Below are 23428 nucleotides of genomic sequence, written 5' to 3' on the forward strand. Positions count from 1 at the left end.
ACATGAGACTATACGTCTATCTATTCTATCCTGAATTCATCTTAACCATTTTTAGTTAAAAAAAACATTATGTTTTATCTTTAAATAATTATTGATTACTAAATCTTATTTTTTAATCTCTTGTAAACAATATAACTACAAATTATTACTTTTCATTTTAATAAAAAAAATCTTTTTATATTATTATACATCATTGGAAATGGAACCCAAAATGCGTGCTAGACGAGCAATGCCATAAAAGGAAAATAATATTATAACTAGGTAAATATTAATTAAAGTGTAATATCTAAAGATAGAAGACTCTTGTGATAAATAATTAAACAACTTATTTTTTAAGATATAAGAATATAAATAATCGTTTTATATTAATTAATTATAGATTAAATATGTATACAAAAATAGTGAGCTATTGATACCCATCTATATATTAATTATTTTTAAAAAAAAAAAAAAACTGTTAAAAGTTTAAACAATCATTAGAATATTAGATTAAAATTAATATTGATTTTGTATTTAGTGTTTAAATTTTAAAACATGAAATAGATCATTTCAAACTTTATTAGAAATCGTTAAATTTTATAAATTTTATTAAATTTGTATTTATTTTAAACTAATAGTATATTAAAATACAGATAAAAGTTTGTTATAAATCAACAATCTATTTAATTAGACATAATTTGATAAACATAGAATTAAAACTTTGATCAAACCAAAAAAATTATATATATATATATTAGACAAACGATCCCTAAATAAATAATCTAAAAATAAAAAAATATAAAAAAGAATCAAATTAAAAAAATAAAAATAAAAGGTAACTGAGTTCGTACTAGGAAAAGAACAGGATGTGTCACGCACGTGACTCCGAGGAGCCGCACGTCAAGACCTCGTGCTCCAACCTACCTCACAGTTTTACGTGGCGCATTCCCATTTGCTAATCGGTCCAATTCGGTCCCAAACAACCCTCGAGCTTTAAAAAATACGAGTTTAATCCTTCGTAATAAATCTCTCGCTTTCTCTCTCTTCTTCTTCTTCTTTCTTCTCCTGACAATTCTTTCGGGAGTGTTGTGTTAGTGCTATTCTCTGTAATTTTCACTTTCTCTTTTATTTTGTTATTTATTCGACTTTCAGATTTCGCGATCTGACGGTTCACATCGTTCCACTCATGACCATGATGACTCCTCCACGTTAGATGTAAGCATTTTTCTGTTTCTATATCTGCACTTGAATATGTATCGAATTTGAATAATATTTTTATCTTCTGCTGTTTGAGCTGATTTCGTGATTCGCTAGGGTTTATTTTGGTTCAAATTGATGTGAATTTTGAGGAAATTAGGTTTGTGAACCAGTGGATTGATATCTAGGGTTTTGATTTTGTAGCAAGAAGAGGAGGAGATGCTCGTGCCGCATTCGGATATAGTGGAGGCAGCCAATGGAGGTTAATATGTGATAAATTAAGTTTGTTTAATTATGTGTGTGTTGGATTGATTTTGATCTGGAGTTACGTTGATGGTTAGTGGTGGCACAAGTGGAGCAAGTAGTAGTGTGGAGAATCAGCAAGTGGAGGATCCTCCATCGATGAAATTTCAGGACTATTGAAAATTTCACTAGATTGAACACTAAGAAGCATTATTCGGATGTATTCGTGTTGGTGGTTACAAATGGTAATTTAATGATGGGATAATGTAGTTTAGTTTGAATAGTTTATTAATTGCAAACGTGGCTTTAATGTGGTTTGGGTTGGTCGGGCAGGCGGATACTTATTTTTCCAAAAGGAAACAAGTGGACCACTTGTCTATGTATTTGGATGTTGCGGATTCTTCAACGTTGCCATATGGATGGAGTAGATATGCGCAGTTCAGTTTGGCTGTGGTTAATCAAGTCCATAGCATAAAACTCAATCAGAAGGGTATTTCTTAACTATATTTTTTGTTGGAGTTTTACTGTAAATGTATATGTTCTGTTCATGTGTAGTTGATGGCAATGGTTTTTGTTGAGAAGTTTATGATTTTGCATTATATCATGATCATTTGCCACTCTTTAGTACTCAAAGATTGGTATTGATGCTTCCACTAAAGTGAGCATTCCACAGTTGTTCTCTGTGGGAGAAACTAAAGTTACAACTAGAAACTTGTTTAGATGGTGGTTATTAATTAGTTGATGTGTGTGTCTTCTTTGAATTTGAGGCCTAATTAGTGTCCTCCATACAGTGCAAAAAGTATAGGAAAAATAGTTTTCTTTATCTTATGTAGGATGCCAGGCTAAAGGTTTAAACAAATTTGATGTTAGTGGCACATATTTTTGCAATCTAGAGAATGATTAGGTAGAGGCATTTATGTTTACTTTGATGAGAAGTTGAGAGTCAAATATGGTTAGTAGCTTCATGCGCCCAATGAATTTGTGTTGTACTCCGGTTACATGTAGGTTGCAAAACTGATTTTTTGAATGTGATGAATAATTCGCCAACCTGGTCAACTTCAAAAGTGTTGGATAGAAATGGAATAACAATACAAGATTTCATAAAATTGTTTTGGTTTCTCTATTTCTGGAAGCTAACTATATAGTTTCAGCTAATGTGGTTGAATGCTTTTGTCAAAGAAGTTATTGGAGTTTATCTATTTTAGGAAGTCTGGTATTTATTGCTGCTAAGTTAAGACAAATAGTTTGTTTGATAAAGATAATGGCTTCTATCTCAGTTATTCTCATCATATATTGGTTGTTGGGAGTGTGGACTTTTATATAATTTTTACTGATTTATGTTTATTTATTTTTTTCTGTATTTTGGAGACACCAACACCAATTTAATGCAAGAGAGAGTGATTGGGGTTTCACATCTTTTATGCCTTTAGTGATCTTTATGACCCTAGTAGAGGATATTTGGTGAATGATACGGTAATTGTAGAAGCTGAGGTGGCTGTTCGTAAGGTTCTGGATTATTGGTCATATGACTCAAAAAAGGAGACTGGTTATGTGGACTTAAGAACCAAGGAGCAACTTGTTACATGAACTCTCTCTTACAGACTCTCTACATATACTTACTTCAGAAAGGTAAAGATGCAGTCGTATCTTTAGCCATAATCTTGCTCTGATTTTTTGTTTTTTTTTTTTTTTTTTTTTTTTTTTTTTTTGTTTTTTTCTTTTATTATATTTAGTGAAATCCCTCATCTGCAAAATGTATTTCAGGCTGTATAACACATGCCAACAACTGAAAATGACGTGCCCACAGGAAGCATTCCTTTGGCTTTGCAGAGTTTATTCTACAAGCTTCAATATAATGACACCAGTGTTGCTACAAAGGAATTGACAAAATCTTTTGGATGGGACACATATGATTCATTCATGCAACATGATGTACAAGAACTGAATAGGGTCCTGTGTGAAAAACTTGAGGACAAAATGAAGGTATTGGTGGTTTAGAAGGTTTTGGTCTACTTTTTTCCCCCAGCATGTGTGTGTGTTATCTTATCTTGGTTATTGTTCTGTTGGCTCAGGGAACTGTTGTAGAGGGGACAATACAGCAGTTATTTGAGGGTCACCATATGAATTACATTGAATGCATAAATGTGGACTACAAGTCTACAAGAAAGGAATCATATTATGGTATTTATTTATTCACAAATGTTTAAGTTGTTTGGGATTTAATTTTTAATTTATTTTTGTTGATGGTGCGTGATGAATGTGCTTTTTATGTGGCAGATCTCCAGCTTGATGTCAAAGGCTGTCGGGATGTCTATGCTTCTTTTGACAAGTATGTGGAAGTTGAACGTCTAGAGGGTGATAATAAATACCATGCTGAAGAACATGGTTTGCAGGTTAGTTGGTGCGAGTTGGTTGGGACGAGATATTGAGTTCTGCCTCAGCCTCGTTGGTATATGGTTAAATCACCCATGCTTTAGACTTTATAATAAACACCTGAGCGCTTTTTGTGAATACTTAAGTGTGCTATGCTAGTCGACTCATTAATTCTTATTTTTGAACTGCCATTTATATGTGCAGCCAATTTATACAAGATTTAAAATGCAGTAATTGTTGGTTTGTCATACCTTCTCCCTAGTCACTAGATTTAGTGTTTTCAATAGTGTAGATAATAAATACCAGTTGACTGTTTCATTCTAGTATGACTTCTCATATGCTTTTTTACTAAGGTTGGTTCTTTTAGCATTTTGATTGATATTCAAATTCACATATTGGTGTTTTGGTGAATTGGAAGGATGATATTCTCATTAAGTTTACCCCAACTCACCAAAACGCCAATATGATCCACCATGATATCATCAATTGTTAATTGCTGGAAAATAGAATTTTGTGCTTTAGTCACTGTCGTATCAAATGCTAAAAGTGAGGCTCAACTTATGAACAAAAGGTGAAAGAAACACTTCAATCACAATTAAAATATGAAACAAGACCCTAACCTCAAATTGTTATCTGAGATAGAGAGAAATTCTTTGTTAATCATTTTGTTTGGGCTCTTTGAGAGAAAAAAATAATGAGCCAAAGAAATGGAAGTGAAGATTGTCCACAAAATTTCTTTGCTTTCAAAGTTTTAAAGAGAGAAAGGGACCAGAGGTGTGAAAGTGCTTATTGACTGGCCAGTTCTAAAAAATGCTTTTCCTAGCAAAAAAAAAAAAAAAAAAAAAAAATACGCACTATTTTTGATGAAATTGGGTTGGCTGGCAATTTCATAATTATATGAAAATTTTTAACAGGGTCCAACATCGCTTCTGCTGATGAGCAGAAGCTCTGATTTGCTTGGTTAAGAGATCAATTCTGGAAACAAACTGAAAGAGGAATTGCATTTTTCTTTAGCTACTATGTAAAATTTCCATACTTCTAGTGTTTGCCAAAAAAAGAAAAATATATATACTTCTACTATGGGATTTAATTGGTTGGTTCTACCTGTGCATTTCTGTGATACTTGTTTAGCATCTTCACTCCTGGCAAATTAGCTATAGCATTTTTGTGAAAGTTTTCTAGGCAACAAGTGGCAATTTTGAAGCTGCTTCTAAATGCATGTGGTTGAAATTTTGTTTATTTCAGGATGCTAAGAAGGGTGTATTGTTTATTGACTTCCCTCCTGTGCTTCAACTTCAACTGAAGCGGTTTGAATATGATTTTATGCGGGATGCTATGGTGAAGGTTTGTTTTAAAAATTGGCTTATTTGCTGAATGATTTGTATCATCAGGTTGCATGTTAACCCAAATCCTTTGCATTTGTAATTCACATATGTAAACTGACTATCTTAAATATGAAACATTGATGTTGATTGACAAGAGATCACAAGAAGCTTCTATGCATACAAATTTTTCTTACTGTCTGATCTATGTGATGAATCTGCACTAAAAGGACTGCTAGCTAGTGCTTTTATTTCTAATGAGAATGATGTGGAGTAGTCTCACATGGTCATGGTCATGGTCATGGTCATGAACAGGAACTTAATTTATTTTTCTTGATTATTCCATTTCTTCTTGGATGGGGATTCATAGTTATGACCTTTCACTTTTATAAGATGCCCTAGTTTCAGGAAGGTTATTTGTTCTACAATTCTCCTTTTGCCAATATTAATTTATGCCCTAATTTGTCCATGTGTTGATTTATGTCCTTTTTGCATATTGATGTATTTATTGCTCATTTTAGGTTGAACTTCGTGTGTGAATTCATCATATTATTGAGTTCAGATGAACAAATGTGTATAATTCAAGGAAACTACTTATAATACTAATTTTTGTTGTTGTTGTTTTTCTTTTTTGGTAGATAAATGACCGCTATGAGTTTCCTCTTCAACTTGATCTTGATAGAGAGAATGGAAAGTATCTATCGCCTGATGCAGATAGGAGCGTTCGCAATCTTTACACCCTCCATAGGTACTAGTCACCTGAAGCGTATATCTATCTCCTTGAGCAGAAGTAGAAGAAGAGGGTTCTCATGTTTAATTGTCCTCATTTGACGTATATGGAATAATGCTTAATGAGATGAATTCTTGTAATTTTGTTCTCTTACAGTGTCTTGGTTCATAGTGGAGGTGTTCATGGTGGACATTATTATGCTTTTATCAGGCCAACTCTATCTGATCAATGGTATGCATTAACTTGTCTGTAGGTTCTAAACTAATTTTATTTGTTTGTGTGTGTCCCTCTCTTTCTCTGACTCTAATTTTGCAATTGCATAAGATGGTGCAAGTACATAATCTTTACTTTTGACTCTTTAAATTAACATTTCCAGGATTGACTAGGAATAATTTTAGGGAGCATCATTTTCTTTTAATTTTTTTTAAAGATAATCATAAAAGTTCTAATATCAAGTTTCTTTAGATTAACTACTTATTTTTAATCATAAAAGATTGCTCTATATATGATAAGTTGGACTGTTGGTAATTTCTATGTACAGATTCTTCATGTTATTAAAAGCAAAATGTTGGTTAATCAGGATTTGTTTTATATGTTAAAATAACTTTATTGGTTTCTTAGGTACAAATTTGATGATGAACGGGTCACTAAAGAAGATGTGAAGAGAGCTTTGGAAGAGCAGTACGGTGGTGAGGAAGAGGTGACTGATGATTTCTTAGATTATTCCTTTCCTATGTTTACTTTCTTATATGTGACTTAATTATGAACTGACCTTGTTGCCTTGGTCTGTTGTGTCCGACAGTTGCCGCAGACCAATCCTGGCTTCAATAATACTCCTTTTAAGTTCACAAAATACTCAAATGCATACATGCTTGTGTATATACGTGAAAGTGATAAGGATAAAATAATATGTGATGTCGATGAAAAGGACATTGCGGAACACTTGAGGGTAATTTCTTCTTTTTAGTGGGTGTAGACTGCTGATTTATGTGTGTTCCAAGTTTGTGGTTTTTTGGAAACTTTCCTGACACATTCAACATCTTAATCCAGATAAGGTTAAAGAAAGAGCAGGAAGAAAAGGAGGACAAGAGAAGATATAAAGCACAGGCCCACCTTTATACTATCATTAAGGTTATTCTTTTTTTCCCCTTTTGTGGTTTATCATCTAGTTATGACTGGCATAGAGTGCGCAAGTGAAAGTAATGGCGTAAGCAACTCACTGGTGATCTAGGTTGCACGGGATGAGGACCTTGCAGAGCAGACTGGAAGGGATATATATTTTGACCTTGTGGATCATGATAAAGTTCGTAGTTTCCGTATCCAGAAGCAGACGCCATTTACTGCTTTTAAGGTAGTGTTTATTTTCTTGTTTTCTAGTGATCTGAAAAAGTTTGATATTTATGGTTGGGTGACAAAGTTATTAGTTTAACAGATTCAGCATGACTAAATCTGCAGTGGTTTAGTTAATTGCCAGAATTTCATAATATACCCTACAATCTTTAAGCATCTAATTTTGATTTGGTTCACAGGAGGAAGTTGCCAAAGAATTTGGTATACCCGTACAATTTCAGCGTTTTTGGATTTGGGCAAAGCGGCAAAACCATACATATCGTCCCAATCGACCTTTGCTAGCCCAAGAGGAATCACAAACTGTAAGTAGTTTGTACTTCTGCAGCTTCTTAGATATTATTTAGTTATTTTTTATCATTGTGTTGAATGATTATCTGTTCTCTATTAGATTAAAATTTTCCCTTGTAACATTAAAGGTAAGACTTAGGGGGATTGTGACAACTATTCTGCTGTATAATGCCCTTTTGTTTTTTGCTGGCCATGGAATTTTTGTAGAAGACCTGATACAAATATTATATCGTAATGAGATCTATGTACTTTTTTTTTTTTTTTTTTAAATGCCTTCTGTATTTTGTAATGTTATATACTGTGTTTTTGAGAAGTTTGGAAATAGTTTGTATTTTTATTTAATGAATTCTCTTAGAGGAGGGCATTACCATTACCACTTTACTATTTGCCATATAACCTTACTTCAGAAAGGTAAAGATGCATCTTGTATCTTAGCCATAATCTTGCTCTGATGTTTTTTTTTTTTTTTTTTTTTTGTATTCTATTTATATTTTAGTGAAATCCCTCATCTGCAAAATGTATTTCGGCTGTACCACATCAACAACTGAAATGACGTGCCCACAGGAAGCATTCCTTGGCTTGCAGAGTTTATTCTAAAGCTTCAATATAATGACACCAGTGTTGCTACAAGGAATTGACAAAATCTTTTGGATGGGACACATTGATTCATTCATGCAACTGATGACAAGAACTGAATAGGGTCCTGTGTGAAAAACTTGAGGACAAAATGAAGGTATGGTGGTTTAGAAGGTTTTGGTCTTCTTTTTTCCCCCAGCATGTGTGTGTGTTATCTTATCTTGGTTATTGTTCTGTTGGCTCAGGGAACGTTGTAGAGGGACAATACAGCAGTTATTTGAGGGTCACCATATGAATTACATGAATGCATAAATGTGGACTACAAGTCTACAAGAAAGGAATCATATTATGGTATTTATTTATTCCAAATGTTTAAGTTGTTTGGGATTTAATTTTTAATTTATTTTTGTTGATGGTGCGTGATGAATGTGCTTTTTATGTGGCAGATCTCCAGCTTGATGTCAAAGGTGTCGGATGTCTATGCTTCTTTTGACAAGTATGTGGAAGTTGACGCTAGAGGGTGATAAAAATACCATGCTGAGAACATGTGTTGCAGGTTAGTTGGTGCGAGTTGGTTGGGACGAGATATTGATTCTGCCTCAGCCCGTTGGTATATGGTTAAATCACCCATGCTTTAGACTTTATAATAAACACCTAGCGCTTTTGTGAATACTAAGTGTGCTATGCTAGTCGACCTCATTAATTCTTATTTTTGAACTGCCATTTATATGTGCAGCCAATTTATACAAGATTTAAAATCAGGTATTGTTGGTTTGTCATACCTCTCCCTGGCACTAGATTTAGTGTTTTCAATAGTGTAGATAATAAATACCAGTTGACTGTTTCATTCTAGTACGACTTCTCATATGCTTTTTACTAAGGTTGGTTCTTTTAGCATTTTGATTGATATTCAAATTCACATATTGGTGTTTTGGTGAATTGGAAGGATGATTCTCATTAAGTTTACCCCAACTCACAAACGCCAATATGATCCACCATGATATATCAATTGTTATTGCTGGAAAATAGAATTTTGTGCTTTAGTCACTGTCGTATCAAATGCTAAATGAGGCTCAACTTATGAACAAAAGGTGAAAGAAACACTTCAATCACAATTAAAATATGAAACAAGACCCTAACCTCAAATTGTATCTGAGATAGAGAGAAATTCTTTGTTAATCATTTTGTTTGGGCTCTTTGAGAGAAAAAAATAATGAGCCAAAGAAATGGAAGTGAAGATTGTCCCAAAATTTCTTTGTTCAAAGTTTTAAAGAGAGAAAGGGACCAGAGGTTGTGAAAGTGCTTATTACTGCCAGTTCTAAAAAATGCTTTTCCTAGCAAAAAAAATACCCACTATTTTTGATGAAATTGGGTTGGCTGGCAATTTCATAATTTATGAAAATTTTTAACAGGGTCCAACATCGCTTCTGCTGATGAGCAGAAGCTCTGATTTGCTTGGTTAAGAGATCAATTCTGGAAACAACTAAAGAGGAATTGCATTTTTCTTTAGCTCCTATGTAAAATTTCCATACTTCTAGTGTTTCCAAAAAAAGAAAAATATATTACTTCTATATGGGATTTAATTGGTTGGTTCCACCTGTGCATTTCTGTGATACTTGTTAGCATCTTCACTCCTGGCAATTAGCTATAGCATTTTTGTGAAAGTTTTTAGGCAACAAGTGGCAATTTTGAAGCTGCTTCTAAATGCATGTGGTTGAAATTTTGTTTATTCAGGATGCTAAGAAGGTGTATTGTTTATTGACTTCCCTCCTGTGCTTCAACTTCAACTGAAGCGGTTTGAATATGATTTTATGCGGGACGCTATGGTGAAGGTTTGTTTTAAAAATTCTTATTTCTGAATGATTTGTATCTCAGGTTGCATGTTAACCCAAATCCTTTGCATTTGTAATTCACATATGTAAACTGACTATCTTAAATATGAAACATTGAGTTGATTGACAAGAGATCCAAAAGCTTCTATGCATACAAATTTTTCTTACTGTCTGATCTATGTGATGAATCTGCACTAAAAGGACTGCTAGCTAGTGCTTTTATTTCTAATGAGAATGATGTGGAGTAGTCACATGGTCATGGTCATGGTCATGGTCATGACCTGGGGAGTGTTGTGTTAGTGCTATTCTCTGTAATTTTCACTTTCTCTTTTTATTTGTTTATTTATTCGACTTTCAGATTTCGCGATCTGACGGTTCACATCTTTCCACTCATGACTATGATGACTCCTCCACCGTTAGATGTAAGCATTTTTCTGTTTCTATATCTGCACTTGAATATGTATCGAATTTGAATATATATTTTATATCATTTCTGCTGTTTGAGATGATTTCGTGATTCGCTAGGGTTTATTTTGGTTCAAATTGAGTTGAATTTTGAGGAAATTAGGTTTGTGAACCAGTGATGATTGATATCTAGGGTTTTGATTTTGTAGCAAGAAGAGGAGGAGATGCTCGTGCCGCATTCGGATATAGTGGAGGGACCTCAGCCAATGGAAGGTTTAATATGTGATAAATTAAGTTTGTTTAATTATGTCTGTGTTTTGGATTGATTTTGATCTGGAGTTACTGTTGATTGGTTAGTGGTGGCACAAGTGGAGCAAGCTAGTAGTGTGGAGAATCAGCAAGTGGAGGATCCTCCATCGATGAAATTTACATGGACTATTGAAAATTTCACTAGATTGAACACTAAGAAGCATTATTCGGATGTATTCGTCGTTGGTGGTTACAAATGGTAATTTAATGATGGGATAATGTAGTTTAGTTATTGAATAGTTTATTAATTGCAACGTGACTTTAATGTGGTTTGGGTTGGTTCGGGCAGGCGGATACTTATTTTTCCAAAAGGAAACAATGTGGACCACTTGTCTATGTATTTGGATGTTGCGGATTCTTCAACGTTGCCATATGGATGGAGTAGATATGCGCAGTTCAGTTTGGCTGTGGTTAATCAAGTCCATAGCAAATACTCAATCAGAAAGGGTATTTTCTTAACTATATTTTTTTGTTGGAGTTTTACTGTAAATGTATATGTTTCTGTCATGTGTAGTTGATGGCAATGGTTTTTTGTTTGATGAAGTTTATGATTTTTGCATTATTATCATGATCATTTGCCACTCTTTAGTACTCAAAGATTGGTATTGATGCCTTCCACTAAAGTGAGCATTCCACAGTTTGTTCTCTGTGGGAGAAACTAAAGTTATCAACTAGAAACTTGTTTAGATGGTAGGTTATTTAATTCAGTTGATTGTGTGTTTCTTCTTGAATTTGAGGCCTAATTACGTGTCCATCCATACAGTGCAAAAAGTATAGGAAAAATAGTTTTCTCTTTATCTTATGTATGGATGCCAGGCTAAAAGGTTTAAACAAATTTGATTGTTAGTGGCAACATATTTTTGCAATCTAGAGAATGATTAGGTAGAGGCATTTAATGTTTTATTTTGATGAGAAGTTGAGAGTCGTTAAATATGGTTAGTAGCTTCATGCGCACAATGAATTTGTGTTGATACTCCGGTTACATGTAGGTTGCAAACTGATTTTTTGAATGTGATGAATAATTCGCCAACCTGGTCAACTTCAAAAGTGTTGGATAGAAATGGTAATAACAATACAAGATTTCATAAAATTGTTTTGGTTTCTCTATTTCTGGAAGCTAACTATATATGTTTCAGCTAATTGTGTTGAATGCTTTTGTCAAAGAAGTTATTTGGAGTTTATCTATTTTAGGAAGTCTGGTATTTATTGCTGCATAAGTTAAGACAAATAGTTTTGTTGATAAAGATAATGGCTTCTATCTCAGTTATTCTCATCATATATTGCGTGTGTTGTGGAGTGTGGACTTTTATATAATTTTTACTGATTTATGTTTTTATTTATTTTTTTCTGTATTTTGCAGACACGCAACACCAATTTAATGCAAGAGAGAGTGATTGGGGTTTCACATCTTTTATGCCTCTTAGTGATCTTTATGACCCTAGTAGAGGATATTTGGTGAATGATACGGTAATTGTAGAAGCTGAGGTGGCTGTTCGTAAGGTTCTGGATTATTGGTCATATGACTCAAAAAAGGAGACTGGTTATGTGGGACTTAAGAACCAAGGAGCAACTTGTTACATGAACTCTCTCTTACAGACTCTCTAGCATATACATTACTTAGAAAGGTAAGATGCAGTCGTATCTTTAGCCATAATCTTGCTCTGATTTTTTTTTTTTTTTTTTTTTTTTTTTTTTTTTTTTTTTTTTTTTTTTTTGTCTTTTATTATATTTAGTGAAATCCCTCATCTGCAAAATGTATTTCAGGCTGTATAACACATGCCAACAACTGAAAATGACGTCGCCACAGGAAGCATTCCTTTGGCTTTGCAGAGTTTATTCTACAAGCTTCAATATAATGACACCAGTGTTGCTACAAAGGAATTGACAAAATCTTTGGATGGGAACATAGATCATTCATGCAACATGATGTACAAGAACTGAATAGGGTCCTGTGTGAAAAACTTGAGGACAAAATGAAGGTATTGGTGGTTTAGAAGGTTTGGTCTACTTTTTTCCCCCAGCATGTGTGTGTGTGATCTTATCTTGGTATTGTTCTGTTGGCTCAGGGAACTGTTGTAGAGGGGACAATCACAGCAGTTATTTGAGGGTCACCATATGAATTACATTGAATGCATAAATGTGGACTACAAGTCTACAAGAAAGGAATCATATTATGGTATTTATTATTCCAAATGTTAAGTTGTTTGGGATTTAATTTTTAATTTATTTTGTTGATGGTGCGTGATGAATGTGCTTTTATGTGGCAGATCTCCAGCTTGATGTCAAAGGCTGTCGGGATGTCTATGCTTCTTTGACAAGTATGTGGAAGTGTGAACGTCTAGAGGGTGTGATAACAAATACCATGCTGAAGAACATGGTTTGCAGGTTAGTTGGTGCGAGTTGGTTGGGACGAGATATTGAGTTCTGCCTCAGCCTTGTTGGTATTTGGTTAAATCACCCATGCTTTAGACTTTATAATAAACACCTGAGCGCTTTTGTGAATACTGAAGTGTGCTATGCTAGTCGACTCATTAATTCTTTTTTGAACTGCCATTATATGTGCAGCCATTTATAAGATTTAAAATGCAGTAATTGTTGGTTTGTCATACCTTCTCCCTAGTCACTAGATTTAGTGTTTTCAATAGTGTAGATAATAAATACCAGTTGACTGTTTCATTCTAGTAGACTTCTCATATGTTTTTACTAAGGTTGGTTCTTTTAGCATTTTGATTGATATTCAAATTCACATATTGGTGTTTTGGTGAATTGGAAGGATGATATTCTCACTAAGTTTACCCCAACTCACCAAAACGCCAATATGATCCACCATGATATTATCAATTGTTAATGCTGGAAAATAGAATTTGTGCTTTAGTCACAGTGGTATCAAAGCTAAAAGTGAGGCTCAACTTATGAACAAAAGGTGAAAGAAACACTTCAATCACAATTAAAATATGAAACAAGACCCTAACCTCAAATTGTTATCTGAGATAGAGAGAAATTCTTTGTTAATCATTTTGTGGGGCTCTTTGAGAGAAAAAAATAATGAGCCAAAGAAAGGAAGTGAAGATTGTCCAAAAAATTCTTGTTTTCAAAGTTTTAAAGAGAGAAAGGGACCAGAGGTGTGAAAGGCTTATTGACTGGCGAGTTCTAAAAAATGCTTTTCTAGCAAAAAAAAAAAAAAAAAAAAAAATACGCACATTTTTGATGAAATTGGGTTGGCTGGCAATTTCATATTATATGAAAATTTTTAACAGGGTCCAACATCGCTTCTGCTGATGAGCAGCAGCTGATTTGCTTGGTTAAGAGATCAATTCTGGAAACAAAAGAAAGAGGAATTGCATTTTCTTTAGTACTATGTAAAATTTCCATACTTCTAGTGGTTTGCCAAAAAAAGAAAAATATATATACTTCTACATGGGATTTAATTGGTTGGTTCTACCTGTGCATTTCGTGATACTGTTTAGCATCTTCACTCCTGGCAATTAGCTATAGCATTTTTTGAAAGTTTTGTAGGCAACAAGTGGCAATTTTGAAGCTGCTTCTAAATGCATGTGGTTGAAATTGTTTTTTCAGGATGCTAAGAAGGGTGTATTGTTTATTGACTCCTCCTGTGCTTCAACTTCAACTGAAGCGGTTTGAATATGATTTTATGCGGGATGCTATGGTGAAGGTTTGTTTTAAAAATTGGCTATTTGCTGAATGATTTGTATCATAGGTTGCATGTTAAACCAAACCTTGCATTTGTAATTCACATATGAAACTGACTATCTTAAATATGAAACATTGATGTTGATTGACAAGAGATCACAAGAAGCTTATGCATACAAATTTTTCTTACTGTCTGATCTATGTGATGAATCTGCAAAAAGGACTGCTAGCTAGTGCTTTTATTTCTAATGAGAATGATGTGGGGTAGTCTCACATGGTCATGGTCATGAACAGGAACTTAATTTACTTTTCTTGATTATTCCATTTCTTCTTGGATGGGGATTCATAGTTATGACCTTTCACTTTTATAAGATGCCTAGTTTCAGGAAGGTTATTTGTTCTACAATTCTCCTTTGCCAAATTAATTTATGCCCTAATTTGTCCATGTGTTGATTTATGTCCTTTTTGCAATTGATGTATTTATGCTCATTTTAGGTTGAACTTCGTGTGTGAATTATCATATATTGAGTTCAGATGAACAAATGTGTATAATTCAAGGAAAAACTACTTATAATACTAATTTTTGTTGTTGTTGTTTTCTTTTTGGTAGATAATGACCGCTATGAGTTCCTCTTCAACTTGATCTTGATAGAGAGAATGGAAAGTATCTATCGCCTGATGCAGATAGGAGCGTTCGCAATCTTTACACCCTCCATAGGTACTAGTCACCTGAAGCGGATATCTATCTCCTTGAGCAGAAGTAGAAGAAGAGGGTTTCATGTTTAATTGTCCTCATTTGACGTTATGGAATAATGCTTAATGAGATGAATTTTGTAATTTTGTCTTGCAGTGTCTTGGGTCATAGTGGAGGTGTTCATGGTGGACATTATATGCTTTTATCAGGCCAACTCTATCTGATCAATGGTATGCATTAACTTGCCGTAGGTTCTAAACTAATTATTTGTTGTGCATGTCCCTCACTTTCTCTCACTCTAATTTTGCAATGCATAAGATGGTGCAAGTACATAATCTTTACTTTGACTCTTTAAATTAACATTTCAGGATTGACTAGGAATAATTTTAGGGAGCATCATTTTCTTTAATTTTTTTTAAAGATAATCATAAAAGTTCTAATATCAAGTTTCTTTGATTAACTACTTATTTTTAATCATAAAAGATTGCTCTATATATGATAAGTTGGACTGTTGGTAATTTCTATGTACAGATTCTTCATTATTAAAAGCAAATGTTGGTTAATCAGGATTTGTTTATATGTTAAAATAACTTATTGGTTTCTAGGTACAAATTTGATGATGAACGGGTCACTAAAGAAGATGTGAAGAGAGCTTTGGAAGAGCATAGCGGTGGTGAGGAAGAGGGGACTGATGATTTCTTAGATTATTCCTTCCTATGTTTACTTCTATATGGACTTAATTATGAACTGACCTTGTTGCCTGGTCTGTTGTGTCCGACAGTTGCCGCAGACCAATCCTGGCTTCAATAATACTCCTTTTAAGTTCACAAAATACTCAAATGCATACATGTTGTGTATATACGTGAAAGTGATAAGGATAAAATATAGTGATGTCGATGAAAAGGACATGCGGAACACTTGAGGGTAATTTCTTCTTTTTGTGGGTGTAGACTGCTGATTTATGTGTGTTCCAAGTTTGTGGTTTTTGGAAACTTTCCTGACTCTCAACATCTTAATCAGATAAGGTTAAAGAAAGAGCAGGAAGAAAGGAGGACAAGAGAAGATATAAAGCACAGGCCCACCTTTATATATCATTAAGGTTATTCTTTTTTCCCTTTTGTGGTTTATCATCTAATTATGAATGGCGTAGAGTGCGCAAGTGAAAGTAATGGCGTAAGCAACTCACTGGTGATCTAGGTTGCACGGGATGAGGACCTTGCAGAGCAGACTGGAAGGGATATATATTTGACCTTGTGGATCATGATAAAGTTCGTAGTTTCCGTATCCAGAAGCAGACTCCATTTACTTTTTAAGGTAGCGTTTATTTCTGTTTTCTAGGGATCTGAAAAAGTTTGATATTTATGATTGGGTGACAAAGTCATTAGTTTAACAGATTTAGCATGACTAAATCTGCAGTGGTTTAGTAATTGCCAGAATTTCATAATATACCCTACAATCTTTAAGCGTCAATTTTGATTGGTTCACAGGAGGAAGTTGCCAAAGAATTGGTATACCCGTACAATTTCAGCGTTTTTGGATTTGGGCAAAGCGGCAAAACCATACATATCGTCCCAATCGACCTTGCTAGCCCAAGAGGAATCACAAACTGTAAGTAGTTTGTACTTCTGCAGTTCTTAGATATTATTTAGTTATTTTTATCATTGTGGTTGAATGATTATCTGTTCTATTAGATTAAAATTTTCCCTTTAACATTAAAGGTAAGACTTAGGGGGATCGTGACAACTATTCTGCATAATGCCCTTTTGTTTTTTGCTGGCCATGGAATTTTTGTAGAAGACCTGATACAAATAGTATATCATAATGAGATATGTACCTTTTTTTTTTTTTTTTTTTAAACGCCTTCTCTATTTGTAATGTTATAACTGTGTTGTTGAGAAGTTTGGAAATAGTTTGTATTATATTTAATGAATTCTCTTAGAGGAGGGCATACCATTACCACTTTACTATCTGTCTTTGGTAATTTTGGCTGTGGTAGTAACTTTTCTTTCTTTTTTTTTGGGGGGGGCGGGGTTTTGGGGTTGCACTTGTGCATGCTAATTAGTTTGTTTGTAACTCGTGCTCTATTTGTTTGTGTGTACTAATTGTTGCCACTTGCTACTTGTAGGGTGGACAATTAAGAGAGGTGCAAATAAAAACACACAATGCAGAATTGAAGTTGTTCTTGGAAATAGAGTTTGGGCTGGTAATGTGGTCCTAACAGTACCCTAATGCATTAATAGTTGTTCTTGCAATAATGTTCAAGCAAAAAAATTCAATTTTTAATATAAGCCTTACTGTTCATGTTTAAGGATTTACGACCTATTCCCCACCTGACAAATCTAAAGAAGAAATTCTGCTTTCTTCAAGCTTTATGATCCTGAGAAAGGGGAACTCCGGTATGTAGTCATTTTGTTATTTATTATTCACCTATGGTCTTGTTATGGTTTCTAATTTTTTAATTTCCCATATATCTAGATATGTTGGTAGGCTCTTCGTCAAGAGTTCCACTAAGCCAATGGAAATTTAGGGAAGCTGAATAAAATGGCTGGTTTTATCCAGATGAAGAAATAGAACGTATGAGGTTTGTATTCAATTAACCTGTTTCTTTCTTTTTTTTTTTTTATTTTATATTATATTATTATTATATTATTATTATTTTTTTTTTTTTTTTTGAGTATACTATTGTACTCAATGCAATAGTGTTAATCATATATACTCTGGTATGCACTATTCAGGAAATTAAATTTGATCGTGTGTAGTGTGAACACCTTGATAAGAGGACTTTCCGGTTAAGTCAGGTATGTACTGTTTTATTCTGTGCTAGATTTTTGTCTGATGGAATTTGATACGGGAATACTTTTTGGATTTGTTGCAGATTGAAGATGGGGATATCATTTGCTTCCAAAAATCTCTCCCCTTGAAAGTGAAGGAGAATGTCGATACCCAGATGTGCCTTCATTTTTGGAATATGCATAATCGGCAGGTGGTAAATGTTGAAACTTGGATTCATTATAACTATTAATATTTGCAATTTTATTGTTTGTTTGTTTGTGTAGTCTATATATAATGATACAAGAGATTTATGGCAAAGTTGGCATTATTCTGTCATCATTCTACAGTGTCCAGATTTTTGTGCGTTATTATGATGTAAATGGTTGTGATGGAGGGGGGAAGAATAAACAGATAGATAATCAAGAATCAAATAGATAGAGAAAAAGAAATAGATGATAGAGAAGAAATTAGATAGAAAATAGGAGTTATAGATAGACAAGAGAAGAAATAAGATAGAAAATAGAGAGTTTAGATAGAAAGTCAAAGAAATAGGTCAAGATAGACCAGAATTAAGATAGAAATAGGGAGGAGGAGAAAATAGATAAGGATAGATGGGGAAGACAGCAAGAAAGGGGATGAAACCAGAAGAATATAGGGTAGAAAGAAGCAACCAGTTGGGGAGAACCAAATCTTATTCCATAATCATTTAATCAAGCGTTAAAAAATATCCTAAACAACTTAAAAATTCTAAAAATTCTAATCCTAAACATAATGATAAATGAAATTCTAATCCTAATTAAATAATGACACAATGAAATAAGAGAGAAATAAATTAATTAGAACTCTAAAAATAATTATCCTAAAAACTTATCTTATTTCTCCTACATCAGGGTGTTTAGGTAATTACTAATTTAGCATTTGTGATGACATAAAACTGCTTCATTTGTATTTAAATCGTGGACATGAGTTTCACTGCTTTTAGTGCATTCTTTCACTTTGAATGTTAAGATCTAATTGTAATTTTCTTTGCTTCAGTAAATCTATTTTGACTTTTGATAAAACTATGGTAAGGTGGACTCCTTTCATCTTAACCAAGAGTAACGATAATCGTCTCATTTCCAAAAATTTCCTAGCATCTCATATAGGCAGACATATAAGAAATTCTAGTAAGAGTAGATTTCTGTGTATCTATATGCTTTTTCAACTTCAAACCCTTCTATGTCATGTGGTAATCTGATATAATTAATATCTTAATAGTGGAAAACATTTAAGAGTGATATCTTAATAGAACAACATTGCCAATTTTTCTTAGATATTAGTTGTGTAATGTTTTATTTGACTTGTTAAATTCAAACTTAATTCCTTGTGATTTGATGCTTTATAGATTGTTCGTTTTCGATCACTGGATAGGCCCAAAGAGGATGATTTTTGTCTAGAATTGTAAGTACTTTCATTTGTAAACCATAGTTCATCTGAATTGAAGAATCTTTTGTTGTTATCATCATTATTTTTGCTGGGTATCTATTATCTTTTTCCTCCAAACTACTTTAGGTCTAAGCTACATAGTTATGATGAGGTTGTCGGAAGAGTGGCTCGCAAAATTGGTTTGGATGATCCCTCCAAAATCAGGCTCACTCCTCACAATTGCTACTCTCAGCAACCTAAGCCTCAAGCCATTAAATATCAAGGAGTAGAGCATTTGTCAGATATGTTAGTCCACTACAATCAGGTAGCTGTCTCATCTAGCTGTTGATGTGTTTACTCTACTCATTATAATACAATTTGTTGATGTATTCAATTTTTAATTTTATTGTTTGTTTACAGACCTCTGACATTTTGTATTACGAAGTTTTGGATATTCCTCTGCCAGAATTGCAAGGTTTAAAAAATTTGAAAGTTGCATTCCATCATGCTACAAAGGATGAAGTATGTGCAAAATCTATAATTAATTATCTATTTTTCCCTTGTCTTCTATTATGGACCATTTCGTTCCTCTGGTTTTCTTACCTAATCTTGTTTAAATATATTGTTTTCAGGTTGTTATTCACAATATTAGATTGCCTAAACAGAGCACTGTAGGTGATGTGATTAATGAACTTAAAACAAAGGTAACTTTTGTCTTACCTGAGAATAGAACATCAATATGGTGTCAATGTTGCGGTTGCTTATTCCACTCTCTGTTTGACGGACAAGATATTTTATGTTGTTGCCTTCAACTTACATATTGTGTACTGTGAAACAGGTGGAGCTGTCTCATCCAGATGCAGAACTTAGACTGCTGGAAGTTTTTTATCACAAGATCTACAAGGTAATTACATTTTCATTTTATTTGATTGCAATGAACATGTTAGTAATTTTGTAGAGTTCATGAATGAATGATGCTTCATGAGCATTTGCAATATGGGATTAATATGTTGGTTGACACTTTAAAGTTTCCATTGGATAATTATATCCTATCTTTTCTGACTCATAATTCCATATATTATCCATGCAGATCTTTCCACCTAATGAAAAAATAGAGAATATAAATGACCAGTACTGGACTCTACGCGCTGAGGAGGCAAGCCCTTTTATGTTTTACTTTTTTAATCATTTCTCTTTTTTTTTTGGTTGGCATCTTCTTTTTAGCAGTTAAACATTGTAAAATAGTTAAACTCTTTCTTTTTTCTGGAAATTTTTTACTTGTTAATGGCTGCCTGTATTTCCTATCTTCTTTGAGCTTAGGACATGGACACATTTCAGGTTCAAATGTGGGCCTTACATGTTTGGTGTGTATGAACTTGTTATGGTAAAATTTTTGACCAGTGCAATTCTGGAAAACATTTTCCTCTCACTTTGCTGCCCACATTATCAACAGGTTTTTGTTTTGAGTTCTATTCTTGTAATATGATTTTTGTGATTTGGAAAACAATGGAGAATTTTGGTTGTCTTGCATTGCTTATGTTCCCAATCAATTACTTAGAAATTTTAAGAATATATATGTCGTCTTAGCTTTCATAGTTTTTATTCTAAATTGGCATGTCTACTTGTTAGTAGTTGGATTGATGTGCTGTGTTATAGTTGTGTTAATCCTTCTGTCAACTGTTTGTTCATTTTTGTAAAGCTCCTTTTTTTCGTTAATGTGTTTTTCATGGTTTTTTATATACTAAAAAGAAAAATCTATGTATTGCTACATTGTTGTACTCTGTTTGCTAACCTTTCTCATTTTCATTGACTCAGATCCCAGATGAAGAAAAGAACCTTGGTCCCCACGATCGATTGATTCATGTTTACCACTTCACCAAAGAGTCTGCACAAAATCAGATGGTATTGAAATCTGTATAACTGCTACGTAAACTTTTCATTTTTGTGTCACAAAAAGAAAATATTTTATACTTTTCTAAATTTTGCCTCTTTTAGCAAGTACAAAATTTTGGAGAACCCTTTTTCTTGGTCATCCATGAAGCTGAAACTCTTGCTGAAGTTAAAGTCCGGATACAAAAGAAATTACAGGTTCCTGATGAGGAGTTTTCAAAGGTATCTTTTTTTGTCCTGTCATCATTTCATATTTTTGTCCCTGTCTTCGTTCCAACATATTTGTTGGAAGTTCAACGATATTATTAAATTTATCTTGCTATAAATATTTGTTTGTGTTGAATATTGAACTTGGTTTTGTTTCGACTGACCCTCACATTTATCTGGTTGATCAGTGGAAGTTTGCTTTCTTGTCGCTGGGTCGTCCAGAGTACCTTCAGGACTCTGATGTCGTGTTCAACCATTTCCAGGTATGTTTACTTCTGATGTGTTTCATTTTCTTTTTTAATATTCAATTCTTATATTTTCTTCTTGCTGAAACTATGTTTTGCTTTATTTCTTAAGAGAAGAGATGTTTATGGTGCTTGGGAACAATACCTCGGTTTGGAGCATTCTGACAATGCCCCTAAGAGGGCTTATTCTGTAAATCAGGTAACGTAATTTTATTGAAATCTTTATATGTGCAAGCAATTGACAAGAACCCAGAAACCATTTCGGTTTATGATACAACCAATTGTTACTTGCTCATGGTGCATTACTTTATCATAAATTGAAGTCAGATGACAGAATAGAATAGATAACAATCTGAATATTCATAATTCACATCGTTAATTGCAGAATCGTCACACGTATGAGAAGCCAGTCAAAATATACAACTAGTGTGAAGAGCGATGATCCACCAGCAAATTTGCACTATAGATAGAAACGACACCCCTACAATGCCTTAAATTGGCATTGGAAGGAACAAATGAGGCTCAAAGCAAGGATATTTCTAGGGTTCCATTATCGGTTTGTAGGCTATATTTATTTCTTTAATGCGCGCGCACCAGGGAAGAAAGTCTTATTTCAGATGTAATATTTTCTCATTGTTTGGCGCGCCTTGCACGCGCTATCCTTTCGGTTAGGCACCTGCCCTTGCTCGGAGTGGTAGGTGGCTTTCCGTATACAGCTCCGATGTAATTTAGCAGTATATAAGAAGATTTTGATGGGGATGGATACCGGGTATAGTTTGTTGCAGTAGATATTTATTCTTTTTCCGTCTTGTCTTTCTGAGTTTTTTTGGATGCCTTGAGGGATGGGTTTGTAAAATGCTGGTTTGAATCTCTGCAGTCTTTGGACTTAGGATTATGTAAAAGAATTGTAGTGCTTAATTCTAAGTAATCATCTCTTTCAAGGCATACTTTTTGTGGATGTTTTTGTAGTTTAAAAAAAAAATGTTGTGCCAACATGAATAAAACATTATCTTTTTTTGGCACTGATTTTAGATTAAGTTTTTTAAGGCTGTGTAAATAGAATATGATTGCTCTTTTTAGTTTTTTGAGTTAAGATTTTAGAATCAAATCACTTCGTATTATTATTATTATGAAATTTTAATCCGTTGGGGATTGTCAATGTCAAGTCCATGTCCAAGGAGATTGTCCTTTCAGGCTTTCACCACTAAAGTGAGAAATGTGAAAGTAAATAAGAATATCATCGAAGAAACTTTCCTCGTACTCTTTTCAAAATTTCGAATTTTCGTGCAAACGGGTGTACGCTTTAACTACTTTTCAAGGATTGGCCCGCTAGTAGTTGAAAATTGAAAATACTGGGTTTCTCATTATCAGCACCAACAGAGAATGAAAGAAAATCTTTCCAGATCCAGTTGTCAGTAAATCATGAATATATAAAGGTTAAGTTGCATATTCAGAGATGCTCACAATTGATCCGATATTAAACAACATAAAAGTTATTAAACTTTAACATATATATCACTTCACTTATTGTTGTGTAGATACAACAAACACAAACCAAAAAAAAAAAAAAAAAATTAAACGATACCCTTGTCCTTAATGTGATTTGGCCATGCTGTCATGCTCCTCGGTATGTTGGTTAATAATGGAATGTCAGTTGTTGCCAGATTGGCGTGCATATTTGATCTCGTGGGCTTGCGAGGTTTGAGCTCGCCTTTGGCATGTGTTAAAACCGGCATGCTAGTGTAGGGTATTTCATTGATTAGGATGACCATCCCTTTGGCAACCATTGTCTTCATTTTCTGCCCTGAGTTGCTTGCCTAGTCACCTCTTAGGGTTAACTTGCCTTTGGGATTCACGCTCGTGAGCGGAAGGTGCCTTGCGATGTCGGGGGTGACGGTCGCTCCTCGGTGTCGACGAACCAGATTGGTCGCCAGCAGAGCTATTACGCTCGGTTGGCGTAA

At 33.8% G+C, this 23428-nt stretch overlaps 1 protein-coding gene and 1 pseudogene across 1 annotated transcript; both read left to right on the plus strand.

Annotated features, from left to right (window-relative positions):
• Nucleotides 1-2854: 2854 nt before the first annotated feature.
• Nucleotides 2855-8582, plus strand: LOC116142325 (ubiquitin carboxyl-terminal hydrolase 12-like). Its single transcript, XM_031427756.1, has 13 exons — nucleotides 2855-3048; nucleotides 3184-3402; nucleotides 3492-3600; nucleotides 3697-3812; nucleotides 5038-5136; nucleotides 5753-5862; nucleotides 6001-6075; nucleotides 6466-6544; nucleotides 6647-6793; nucleotides 6895-6975; nucleotides 7076-7195; nucleotides 7374-7496; nucleotides 8505-8582. Exons 2-13 carry the CDS (start codon nucleotides 3196-3198, stop codon nucleotides 8580-8582), a joined length of 1344 nt encoding a protein of 447 aa, XP_031283616.1. The 5' UTR covers nucleotides 2855-3048; nucleotides 3184-3195.
• Nucleotides 8583-10180: 1598 nt separating this feature from the next.
• LOC116142301 lies at nucleotides 10181-22548 on the plus strand (annotated as a pseudogene).
• The last annotated feature ends 880 nt before the right edge of the window (nucleotides 22549-23428 follow it).

This window comes from Pistacia vera, unplaced genomic scaffold (genome assembly GCF_008641045.1).
Source record: "Pistacia vera cultivar Batoury unplaced genomic scaffold, PisVer_v2 Contig407, whole genome shotgun sequence".
Lineage (NCBI taxonomy): Eukaryota > Viridiplantae > Streptophyta > Magnoliopsida > Sapindales > Anacardiaceae > Pistacia > Pistacia vera.

Coding starts and splice junctions, on each gene's coding strand:
- LOC116142325 (XM_031427756.1), top strand. CDS start 3,196: ATGCCAACAACTGAAAATGACGTGCCCACAGGAAGCATTCCTTTGGCT. Junction 5,137..5,752: donor TGCGGGATGCTATGGTGAAG/GTTTGTTTTAAA, acceptor CTTTTTTGGTAG/ATAAATGACCGCTATGAGTT. Junction 6,545..6,646: donor AGTACGGTGGTGAGGAAGAG/GTGACTGATGAT, acceptor TGTGTCCGACAG/TTGCCGCAGACCAATCCTGG.